The sequence below is a fragment of the Macaca fascicularis genome, chromosome 11, assembly GCF_037993035.2.
Source record: "Macaca fascicularis isolate 582-1 chromosome 11, T2T-MFA8v1.1".
NCBI classification, from domain to species: domain Eukaryota; kingdom Metazoa; phylum Chordata; class Mammalia; order Primates; family Cercopithecidae; genus Macaca; species Macaca fascicularis.
In genome coordinates this window covers 8323486-8336839 of record NC_088385.1, presented here as the reverse complement: position 1 = coordinate 8336839, position 13354 = coordinate 8323486, and the positions used below count along the sequence as shown (strand labels likewise).

Below are 13354 nucleotides of genomic sequence, written 5' to 3'. Positions count from 1 at the left end.
GTGGGAATATAAATACCACTGATATTTAGGAATTCCCACCGGATGGAGATGTGTCTCAGCCTCTTATACAAAATACACGAAAGGGAAACAAACGGGGAATAGATAAAATAAAATATGACTCAAAATTAAGAAAACTGGAATATACATTCTCACTTATTTCATCCTCAGTGTCATATTTAGTTCATGGCAGAGGCACCAAGCAGAGAAGACTAAAATAAAAAGTATTGTTTCTTCTAATAATAAGTCAAATACCTTGTCCACAGTTTCATTACAAACCCAATAAACAATAATTGTTTTCCAATTTCGTTACATTCTGTTTTAATATGGTGGCTAAGTTCCTTGAATCTTATCTATATTTGTACATTTATAATTATTTTTAAAATAATTTTATTATGATATGCAGTGTGGACAAAACAGTGCATAAAACTACATCTTTTTTGGAATAACTTATAATGGAATTACTGTGACAATACAATGAACACCATCTGGCAAAGCGACTTTCCAATAGCTATAACAAATTTTACTCCTCTGAGTTATAAATGAGAATGTATTTTACTGAATAATCACTGACACTAAATAGTTTCATCTTTTATAATGTTGCTAATTTAGTATTTGATAAGTGGCATCTCATTGTTATTTTAATTAACATTGTTTTTAAATTTTATTTTTGTATTTATGTACCTAGTTTCTAGGTACATGTGATAATTTAGTACATTCATATAATTTGTAAAGATCAAATTAATATAATTGCATTATCTGTCACTTCAAATATTGGTCTTTTTATTATACCAGAAACATCTGAATTATTATCTTCTAGCTATTTTGAAATAGCAATAGATTATTGTAAATTATAGTCACCTTATTGATTTATCAAACACTAGATTTTATTTCTTATAATTGTATATTTGTACTCAATCAACCTCTCTTTATCCTCCTTTTCCCCTACCCTTTCCAGCCTCTGATAACCACCAATCTACTCTCTATCTTCATGGGACATTTTTAGCTCCCACATATTAATGAGAACATGGATATTTGTCTTTCTGTGCTTGGCTTATTTCATTTAACATAATGACCTCTAGTTCCATCATGTTACTAAAAATAACATGATTTCATTTTTTATGGCTAAAAATGTGTGTGTATATATACCACGTATTCTTTATCCATTCATTCATTGATGGACACTTAGGCTGATTCCATATTTTGGCTATAATAAATAGTGCTGCAATAAACATGGTGCAGCTATTCACTTTGTTATATAATTTTCATTCTTTTGGATACATACCCAGAAGTGGAATTGCTGAATCATATAGTAATACTATCTTTAGTTTTTTGAGGAAAATCCATACAGTTTTCCAAAATGACTATACTAATTTATATTCCCATCAATAGTGTATGAGGGTTCTCCTTTCTTCATATCCTTGCCAGCATCCATTATTTCCTGTCTTTTTTATAAAAGCCATTCTGCCTGAGGTATGATATCTCATTGTCTTTTTGAGTTACGTTTCTCTGATTATTAGTGTTGTTGAGCATTTATTTACATATTGGCCATTTGTATGTCTTTTGAGAAATGTCTATTCAGTTCTTTCACCCATTTTAAAAATCAGATTAGTTGGTTTTTTGCTATTGAGTTGTCTGAGCTCTCTCTATATTTAGATTATTAACCCGTTATTAGATGGATAGTTTAAAAATATTTTCTCCCACTCTGTGGGTTGTCTCTTCACTTTGTTGATTGTTTCCTTTGCTGTGCAGAAGCTTTTTTGATTGATGTAATCCCATTTGTCTATATTTTTGCTTTGGCAGCCTGTGCTTTTGAGGTCTTACCCAAGAATCTTTGCCCAGACCAATATCCTGGAGTCTTTCCCAATGTTTTCTTCTAGTAGTTTCACAGTTTCAGGTCTTACATTTAGTTATTCAATCGTTTTTATTTGATGTTTTATATGGTGTGAGATAGAATCTAGTTTCATTCTTGTGCGTGTGGTTATCCAGTTTTCCCAGTGCTATTTATTGAAGAGACTGTCTTTTCCCAGTGTATGTCCTTGCTGTATTTGTCAAGAGTGGCTTGGCCATAAATGCATGGATTTATATCTGGGTTGTCTATTCTGTTCCACTGGTTTATGTGTCTGTTTTAGTACCATGCTGATTTGGTTATTATAATTTTGTAGTATATTTTGAAGTCAGGTAATGTGATACCTCCAATTATGTTCTTTTGCTTGGAATAGCTTTGGCTATTGGAGGTCTTCTGTTGTTCCATCTAAAATTTATGATTGTTATTTCTATTTCTGTGAAAAACGTCATTAGTGTTTTCATAGGGATTGCACTGAATCTGTAAATTGCTTTGAGTAATTGCTTTGGTTATTTAACAATATTAATTCTTTCAATCTATGAGCATGAAATGTAGTTTTATTTTTTTGTCCTCTTCTATTTCTTTCATCAGTGTTTTATAGTTTTGTTTGTATACATCTTTCACTTCTTGGTTAAATTGATTCCTAAGTATTTTATATTATTTATAGCTATTGCAGATTGGATTGCTTTTTGATTTCTTTTTCACGTTATTTGCTTTTGGGATATAGAAATGCTACCGATTTTTATATGTTAATTTTGTATTCTGTAACTTTACTGAATGTATTTATTAGTTCTCACAGTTTTTTGGTGGAGTCTTTAGATTTTTCTAACTATAAAACCATATTGTCTGCAAAGAAGGCTAATTTGACTTCTTTCTTTCCAACTAGGATGACCCATATGTCTTTCTCTTGCCTAACTGCTCTGGCTGGGACTTCCAGTATTACGCTGAATAAATGTGGTGAAAATGGACATCTTTGCCTTGTTCCACATTTTAGAGGAAATGTTTTCTATTTTTCCCCATTTAGTATCATATTAGCTGTGGATTTATCATACATGGCCTTTATTATGTTGAAATATGTTCCTTCTATACCCAGTATGTTGAGGCTTTTCATTATAACAGGATGTTGAATTTTATGAATGATTTTTTAGCATCTATTGATGTGATCATATGGGTTTTGTTCTTGATTCTGACACTTTTTTATTGATTTGCTCATGTTGAACAATCTTTGCATCCCTGGAATGAATTTCACTTGATTTTGATGAAAAATCTTTTAATCTGTTGTTGAATTTAGTCTGCTAGTATTTTGGTGAGGATTTTTATATTTTTGTTCATCAGTGACATTGGCCTGGAGTCTTCTTTCTTGGTTGTTTCATTGTCTGGTTTTGGTATCAGGGTAATGCTGGCTCTATAAAATGAGTTTAGAAGTGTTCTCTCCTCTTCAATTTCATTAAGAGTTTGAATAGAATCAGCATTAGTTCTTCTTTAAATGGTTGGTAGAATTCAGCAGTGAAGCATCAGGTCTTGGGGTTTTCTTTAGTGACAGGTGTTTTAAAATTATTATTATTATGGCTTTGATCTCATGACTTGTTATTGATTTGTTGAACTTTTCTATTTTTTCATGGTGCAGTGTTGGTAAGTTTGTATATGACTAGGAATATATCCATTTCTTCTAAGTTTTCCAAATTGTCTATAGTTCATAATATTTTTAAATGATTCTTTGTATTTCTGTGGTCTCAATTGTTATGTCTCTCTTTTCATTTCTGATTTTATTTATTTCAGTTTTCTCTCTTCTTACTTAGTCCAGCTAAAGGTTTATCAATTTATCTTTTCAAAAAATCAACTTATTAATCTTGCTGCTCCTTTGTAGATTTTAAGTCTCAATTTAATTTATTTCTTCTCTGATTTTTATTATTATTTCTTTTTATCTGCTAATTTGGGGTTTGGTTTGTTCTTTCCTTTTTTGTTCCTTGAAGTGCACCATTAGCCTGTTTATTTGCAGTCTTTCTACCTTTTTTTCCCCTTTTTAATATGGAGTCTCACTCTGTCACCCAAGCTGGAGTGCAGGAGTACAATCTCAGCTAACTGCAACCTCTACCTCCCAGGTTCAAGCAATTCTCCTGCCTCAGCCTCTGGAGCAGCTAGGATTACAGGCACATGACACCATGCCTGGCTAATTTTTTTTTGTATTTTAGTAGACATGGGGTTTCACCATGTTGGCCAGACTGGTCTCGATCTACTTTTTTGATATGGGTGTTTACTGCTATAAACTTCCCTCTTAGTACTGTTATTTAGTGTATTTTTTTTTTTTTTTTTTTTGCTGTATCCCATATATTTCAGTATGTTGTGTTTTCATTTCCATTTTTTAAAAAACTCTTAATTTTCTTAATTTCTTTCCTTTTCATGACTGAGTAGTATTCCATGGTGCATATCTATCTATCTATCTATCTATCTATCTATCTATCTATCTATACATATATACCACATCTTCTTTATCCACTTGTTGATTGGGCTGGGTCCATATTTTTGCAATTGCAAATTGTGTTGCTATAAAAATGCATGTGCAAGTGTCTTTTTCATAAAATGACTTCTTTTCCTCTGGGTGGACACCCAGTAGTAGGATTGCTGGATCAAATGGTAGATCTCCTTTTACCATTATGTTATATTATATTATTATATATTAATGTTATGTTAATAATATAATTATATTATAAATCATATATTATATATTATATATTATATTTATACTATATTATGATATAAATTTATATTATATTAATATAATATATAAATTACATTATATAAAAATTACAATATAATATGTAATTTATTATATTTATATGTAATATATAAATTACAATATAATATTATATTATACAACATCATATTATATTAAATTAATATACAATATATTAATATATAATTATGTTATTATTATTTAATATATTAATTAATATATACTATATTATAGAATAAATTATTAGAATAATTTAATGATATGTAATTATATATTATATATTATAAATAACATACTATATAATTATCTATAATAATAATTATATATTATATAATATTTGATATATTTATATATTTTATATTATATTTTATTTTATATAATTTAATGTAATTATATAGCATAATTACTATATAGTCTATAATATATAAGTTATATATTATAATATATAATCTATAATAGGTAAGTTATATATTATAATATATAATATAAAAATAATATATGATATATTATATATTATATAATATATAAGTAATATATACTATATATAATTTATATAAGTAATATATAATATATAAAAATAATATATAGTATATATAATATACAAATGTACCTTATATATATAAATACTCCATTTTACATGTATGTGTATATACACAATGGAATGTATGTGAACTTTAGGGAAATTATACTAAGTGAAATAATTATGCTAAGTAAAATAAGTCAGCCAGAAAAAGACAAATACTACATGATTGCCTTTATAAGAGGTACATAGAGCAATCAAATTCATAAAAACAGAAAGTAGAATGGTAGTTTCTGGGGGCTGGAGGAGGGAAAATGGGGAGTTATTCTTTAATTAGTATAGAGTTTCATTTTGCAAGATAAAAAGAATTCTGGAGATAGATGGTGGTAATGGTTGCACAAACAACTGAATGTACTTAATTTCATCAAATCATACACTTAAAAAAAAATCTTGGGACTCTGAAAAGTAAATAACACATTGAAAAGAGACGTCAGACTGAGGAAAGACTATTGTGATCATGATGGTAAATTTTCTGTTTGTTTTTTTTTCTTCCTGGACTCCTAAAAAAGCCCATCTTTCTGGCCAAAGGACAGGGGAAGGAAAATCCAGGGAATACGGGGGAATCTTCCTATTTTTTAGTTTGCTTTTTTGGCCCTAGCCCTAGTGCAGTTTCAAAGGCATATCTGCCCTGCTACAGCCAATGTGGCACAGGCACCCAAGTTTGAGAGAAGATTTATTTCTCTGGATAGCAGAGCATGAAAGAATGACCCCTGTTATGCAAATCATTTGTGGAAAATCCTTATTCTCTTTTCTCTTATTACTTCCTAGTCATGTGAAACTTTACTGCAGTATGAGAAAATAAAACTGTGAGATAACCCATTTATTTTCTTGCCAGAGAAAATAGAAAACGAAGCCACTGGAAGCTAGAGACAATAGAGGAAATTCCATAGAGGGAAGATCAGGAGAAGAGGTCTTGAAGCAATACGAGTACCAGGTTTACCTTTTAGCTGCAAATATACAGAACATCCACAGTAAAGCATAGCAAAGTATTTGAGAACTGAACAAAAATATGTATACTACTCAAATCCCAGAGCAATTCATACTGGTACATACAAAAAGCATACCCAAACAGAATAGCAAAGTCTTTGAGAACTGAATTGGCACTAAATAAACCACCACAGATTGCAATCTGAACCTAGCTGGGTTGATGGCTTGCTAAAACAAAACAAAACAAAAATCCACTTTCTCCAAAGTGTTTTAACAAAACTTTTATAAGACTTAGAAGTCTTACAACATAATATTCAAAATATCCAACATACAAACCAAAATTATTCAACATACAACCAGGAATATCTGATCAATTCTCACGAAACAGACAACCAGCAACTGCCAACCTACATTAAACAGAGGTTGGAATTATCATACATATTCTATGAGGCAATGGCAAGCTTTCTAGAAATGCATAGAGAAATTTTTTTCAGGAGAGAAGCAGAATCCCATGGAAATTTAAAAATTAAAAATGTCAGTAAAAATTTTTCAAAAACTCACTGGATTGCCTCAACAACAGAATGAAGATAACAGAAAAAAAATCAGTGAACTTCAAGACAGACCAATAGAAATTATTCAATAAAATAGGAAAAAAGGTGCCTTAAAAATGGGGAGAGAGGAACCTATGGGAATATATCAAAAGATATATATACTGGTGGTGTGTGGTGGCTCATGGCTGTAATCCCAGCACTTTGGGAAGCCGAGGTGAGTGGATCACCTGAGGTTAGGTGTTTGAGACCAGCCTGGCTAACATGGTGAAACCTCATCTCTACTAAAAATACAAAAATTAGCTGGGTGTGGTAGTGGGGGACCTGTAATCCCAGCTACTTGAGAGGCCGAAGCAGCAGAATTGCTTGAACCTGGAAGGCAGAGGTTGCAGTGAGTGGAGATCGCACCATTGCACTCCAGCCTGGGTGACAAGAGCGAAACTCCATCTGAAAAAAAAAAAAAAAAAAAAAAAAGGCATACATATCATTGGAGTATTAGAAAAAGAGAGAGCTTAGACATGGTGCAGGATTTGTTTTTAAAGAAATATTGGCTGAAAACTTCATAAATTTCTTGAAAGACATGAATTTGTAGATTTAAGAGGCTTAGCAAACACCAAAATAAATGTATACATTCCCAGACACATCATGCTCAAATTACCGAAAATCAAACACAAAGGAAAAAATATCAAAAGCAAGAAGACAAAAATGACACATTATGTTTAGAGGAACAACAATTAAAATGAATACAGATTTCTAAAGGGGTCAGGAAACAAACAAAATCTTTAAAGTACTAAATGAAAAGAACTGTCAGTCCAGAATTCTATATCCAGAAAAAATAACTTTCAGGAATGAAGATGAGCAAATTTATCTGTTAGATCAAATAAGAGTAAAAAATTTTTAAGGATTTTATTTTATTTTACCTGTATTTATTTCTTCTCTAATGCTTCCTTTTTTTTTTTTTTTTTTTTTTTTTTGTAGATCAGAGCTTCTGACCTGTATCATTTTTCTTTCTTTCTGAACAATTTCTTTTATAATTTTTTCCAAAGTGACTGTAATGGCAACAAATAACCTCAATTTTTATTTGTCTGAGAAAACCTTTTATTTCTCATTCACTTTTGAAGGATACTTTCCCTGAACACAGAATTCTAAGTTGATGGTTCTTTTTTTTCACGCTAAATATTATACTCACTCTTTTTGCTAGTATAGTTTTTGAAGAGAAGTTCAATTTAATTCTTACCCTTGCTCCTCTATAGACAATTTTTTTTTCTGGTTTCTTTTAATATTTTTCCTTTGTCTTTGATTTTTTGCAGTTTGAATATGAATGCCTAAATTCCGGGGTTTTTTGTTTGTTTTGTTTTGTTTTGTTTTGGCACTTATTCTGCTTGGTGTTCTTTGTGCAGCCTGGATAAGTGCTTTGGTTTCTGTCATTAGTTGTGAGAAATTCTGTCATTTTGCTTCATATATTTTTCTGCTTCTTTCTCACCTTTTTCTCCTTCTGGCATTCCTATTGTATGTATGTTACATCTTTTGTAGTTCTTTCACAATTTTTGGATATTCTGTTCTGTCTTTTTTATTCTTTTCTCTTTGCATTTGAGTTTTTGAAGTTTCCATTAATGTTTCTTCAAGCTCACTCATTTTTTTTCCTCAGCCGTGTCCAGTCCATTGACGGGCCCTTAAAAGACATGCTTCGGCCGGGCGCGGTGGCTCAAGCCTGTAATCCCAGCACTTTGGGAGGCCGAGACGGGCGGATCACGAGGTCAGGAGATCGAGACCATCCTGGCTAATATGGTGAAACCCCGTCTCTACTAAAAATACAAAAAAACTAGCCGGGCGAGGTGGTGGGCGCCTGTAGTCCCAACTACTCGGGAGGCTGAGGCAGGAGAATGGCGGGAACCCGGGAGGCGGAGCTTGCAGTGAGCTGAGATCCGGCCACTGCACTCCAGCCTGGGCGACAAAGCGAGACTCCGTCTCAAAAAAAAAAAAAAAAAAAAAAAAAAAAAAAAAAAGACATGCTTCATTTCTATTACAGTGTTGTTAACGTCTAGCATTTTTAATTCTTTCTTTGAATTTCCAACTCTGTGCCTACATTGCTCATATGTTCCTGCAGGTTGTCCTCTTTTTCTTTTCGATCCCATAACATTAATCATAGTTGTTTTAAAGTTCTGGTGTTATCATTTCAACATCTCTCTCATATCTGAGTCTGGTCTGATGCTTACTGTCTCTTCAGACTCTGTTTTTTGTCTTTCAGTGTGCCTTGTAATTATTTTGTAGAAAGTCAGACATGACATATAGTGGACACAAAGAATTGATGTAAAGAGGGTGTCGGTGTAAGGTTTTATATTTATCTGGCCAGGGATTAGGGTGTATTTGTTGTTTGCTGTAGCTGTAGGTGTCAGAGGCTAATATTTCCTCTGGTGCCCTTGTTTATGTCTCTCCCGTTGTCTTTGGGGCTCCCTAGTGAGTTCTTAAATAAGATCTCTGATGTGCAATTTTATTCATTGTATTCCCCGGTATTTTATGGGAACCCTATTGAAGTGTTCTTCGTTAAGAAGAACACAATATTTTATACGTACTTCAAAATGACTACTTTCCCCTCTCCTGATAGAAAGCACAAGATGATTTTGCTCCAGTCTTCACTGTGATAACTTGGTAGGGCTTCTAAAGGTAAAACAAAAATGTAGGTCCCCTGGAGTTTTTAACACTGAAACTTTTCCACTCTGAGCCTACAGTAATTTGTCAATTACAGTTTATATTTCCCTACCCCATTACTGATTTCCACAGGGATTTCTGCCTGTGAGGTCCTGCTCTATAAGTTGTAATTCTCTGTCTCTGCCTGTCTGTCTCTCCCAATTTTGGTGGTCGTGGTTTGCCCTATGACCTCAGTTCTTTGATGTACCTAAGAAGAGTTGTTGATTTTCAGTTTATTCACCTTTTTTCTTGTTATGTGATTGGCAGTAATGACTCCCAAGCTTCTTATAGGCTGCATGGGCAACTAGAAGTTCAAATAATTACTCTTAAAAGATGCAGTCATATTGAACCTTCTTGATATTTAGTTATCTAAATTTATCCATGGACAACAATTCTTTATTTCTCTCAATTCTGCCAAAAATGGAACAACTCCCTAAATACAATTTTTAGTACCCTCCTATCTTTAGACAATGATGCTTACCATTGAGTTTCACTTGTCCCATTTTAAAACTCAAAATATAAATATCACAATTCTAGGCTTTTAAGATATTGGGAGCAAATCTAATAATCTGATAAAAAACCTGTATTATTTGTTTTGGTAACACTTAATGGTTTATCCTTTTAAATATGGTAATTGTTTTACTTCAAAACAGTAACTAAGCATGCTCTTAGTTTATGTAATAGTCACTTCTTGCTCTATTATACTTTCCCAGCTGATCAACCACTGCACCTAACAGCTCTTCCCTCTGCAGAAGGGTTTTCTACTACTCAATAATACAGATTTTGCCTCTTTTAGATGATACCCCCAGTCATGGTTGTGAAGATGCTAGAGACACATCACTGTTGGAGGTTCTTCCTGCCTCTGAAGCCACAAAATGACTTTAGACTTCCAGGGCTCACCAGGTAAGTTGAGAAGTATCATTCTTACTAAAACTAGTAATTTAATCTCCCACTGTTGCAGAATTAAACACATTTTTTCCAGTATTTATATTACCATATATTATGTCACTGGTTCTTATCCCCAGTATATCAAATATTCTATGTTAACCTCTGGAAAGCAGACAGGTTGGTAAGAAAGTTGTTCCTATAGAAAATTTACAGAGTTTATCAGAATTGGTTTTGAGCATTGGCTGGGGCTGCAGATAGTCTGTCACTAAGGAAGAGGTTGATTAGATCTCAGCTTTACATACTGCTCATTGATAACCTCAATTCCTAGGATTTCTGTTCATTTTTGTTATACAGAGTAGGATGTTCACATTTATTCTCTTAAGTACAGCCTAGATTCCATGCATGAATATCACTCCTTATTGCTTTAATCGCCAGTGCCTGACAGATGATACATGCTTCATATTTAATCAATGTAGGTGGCTTTGTCTGATGAGAAAACATTAATATAATAGTAATGAAATCATTCTCTAAAGGTTTAGAAAAACAAGCATTCATTATATAATAATGTTGCATTGAGGCAATTCTAAAACACTCACTGGTGCCAGGACAAATAACTAAAATCAAAGTCAACTAGAAAATCCAGCACAAAAAGAACAGTGCTTTCTCTCAAGTACAGTGGATGGTCCAAATATGATGGAGAGAAAAATTGAACTCAGTGAAGTCAAAGGACTAGAAAGCACTGTGCTTTCTAAATACTGTTGAGAACACCTTTTAATTCCTAGCATGAATGAGCTAGCAATTCTGAAAAGAGCATTTCTGTGTAGCCCAAAGATAATTCTAAATTTTTTATGGGAATAAATGCCAGGGAGCAAAGATAAGTCATATCTCCTGATTTTTATTACAGAATAACTAGACATCACCAACACAAAACTATTTCAAATTTGACCCAAAGATCCAAGTGAATGGGCTTGAGTTTCTCCATTTTTTTCTCGAAAATATATTATTACCATAATAACAATAAAAGAAATACCAGAGGCAAAATGCATAAAAACCATTTAGATAATAACTAGCTCCAACATAATTTAATGGTAACTCTTCTAATACCAAGACTTATATTTATGATTGAAGCCTTTTTCCTCTTTATATGCTATTGATAATTTCTCTATTTGGAAAGGTTCATTGAAAAACTTAAAATATATCCTAAAGTGTATCTTATGGTGTTATCATCTGCATGATATAGGGAACAAATGATTTAGTTTATATTATTTTAAACCAATTTTAATAAATACTAATTTATATTAACACAATTTTTCTTTGCCAGTGGATACTATATGTTGTTTTTAAAGTACTTGATACTATATGTTGTTTTTAAAGTACTTGATACTATATGTTGTTTTTAAAGTATTAGGGTTCTATATTAGAAAACATTTTCCCTCAGCAGTTCTGCTTAGTTTATTATTGTGCTTAGTGTATTAGTTTTCTAGGGCCGCCAAAAGAAAATACCACAAACTGGGCAGCTTAAACAACGGAAATTTGTTTTCTCACAATTCTGGATGCCAGAAGTCCATGATCAAGATGGTGGGAGGTTTGGTTTCTTCTGAGGCCTCTTTCCTTCCCTTGCAGACGGCCATCTTCTTGTTACGCCCTCAGATGGTCATCCTTTGGTCTGTGTCGCCTGTGATCTAATTTCTTCTTGTAAGGACACCAGTCATACTGGATTAGGGCTCACCCATGTGACCTCATTTTACTGTAATTAACTCTTTGAAGGTCCAGTCTTCAAATACAATCACATCCTGAGGAACTAGGGGTTAAGACTTGAACATGTGAATTTGGGGGGGATCCAATTCAGCTCATAACACTGAGCAAGTCTATTACTGTATGATACAAAAAAAACTACTTTTGCCCTGTCTAAACCTCATTAATCAACAGTTCTGACTTAGAATCCATCCTAAAAACTTTTGAAAGATTAATTTCCAGAGGCATTCCAAAGAGCAAAACCATATGTAATTGTACCTTCCTTTTTAATTTTGGTGTTATTTAACACTTTTTCTTTGATAAGTAAATTATTACATTCTGAGACTCAGAATTCTAGACTATGGGACAGAAAGAAAATTGCATCATATTTGCATATGCACAAAAAAGAAATATCAGTACATAGCATCTACTAAATCTGTCCTAATCGATCAATTCTTTGTGAGGTGTGTGTGTGTTTGTGTGTGCACGCACACACGTGTCTTAACTTTAACCTCATGTAGGCTAGCATTCTTATTTAGAAGAATAGTAACTTGTTGCCTCTTGTTTTATAATTTCAGATAAACCTCTAAATGTCTTTGAAGGAGACAGCAACTTTTAAATGAATAAAGATGAAGTCAAGTTGCCCTATGAAAAACTGATCCAAATAACATTTCTTGAACAGTAGGAGAGCAACTAAATTGATAAAGACTGGTGATAATAAAAGTTGAATTATGTGTATCACTGTTAAATGGACTGAATGTTTGTGTTTTCCTTTCCCCTCCCACAAAAAAAAAAAAAAAAAAAATCCATATGTTGAAATCCTAACGGCCAATGTAATGGTATTAGGAAGTGGAGCTTTGGGGAGGTAATCATGTCGTGAGGGTGAAGCCCTCATAAATGGGTTTAGTGCCCTTAATAATGGAACCTCAGAAGCTCTGTCACTGTCCTTCCCTTATGTGAATGTAGAATGGGAAGTCAGCAGTCTACAACTTGGTAGGGAGCCCTCATCAGGTCTGAATCATGCTGGCACCCTGATCTCAGGCTTATAACTTCCCAAACTGTGAGGGAAAAAAATTCTGTTGTTTATATGCCACCAGTTTATAGTACTCTCTTATGGCAGCCCAAACTGAGACAATCACTAACTAAAAAACTACTCTATACCATGTCCTAGTCCTACTCCTGCTGAACAATGAAAAACATTATTTGAGGCTGACTTGTGGCTATTCTTGTAGTTCAAGTTAGTGTAATTCCATAGATATTTGAACATAGAAATCATTTTCAAAATTTAATGTCAGAATAGTCATCTTTATTTTTATCCCTGATAGATTGATTAATGACAGCTTTGCTCAATTGCCCTTGCTTCTAACTTGGCTTCCTCAGATTTTGAACATATTGTTGTTCCTATAGGAATT

The 13354-nt window shown here is 32.7% G+C and overlaps 1 protein-coding gene across 2 annotated transcripts in view; it reads left to right on the top strand.

The window, feature by feature from the left end:
• CD163L1 (CD163 molecule like 1) overlaps nt 1-12691 on the top strand; it is an 83203-nt gene extending 70512 nt beyond the window's left edge. Inside the window, exons 19-20 of one of the 2 annotated variants that reach the window (XM_005570013.4) lie at nt 10117-10223; nt 12521-12691. In XM_005570013.4, coding sequence (XP_005570070.4) covers nt 10117-10199 — 83 coding nt within the window. In that variant the 3' untranslated portion in view covers nt 10200-10223; nt 12521-12691. Of the gene's footprint in view, nt 1-10116; nt 10224-12520 lie in introns of those variants that run through there. The other variant, XR_006690381.2, reaches the window with a different exon arrangement.
• The last annotated feature ends 663 nt before the right edge of the window (nt 12692-13354 follow it).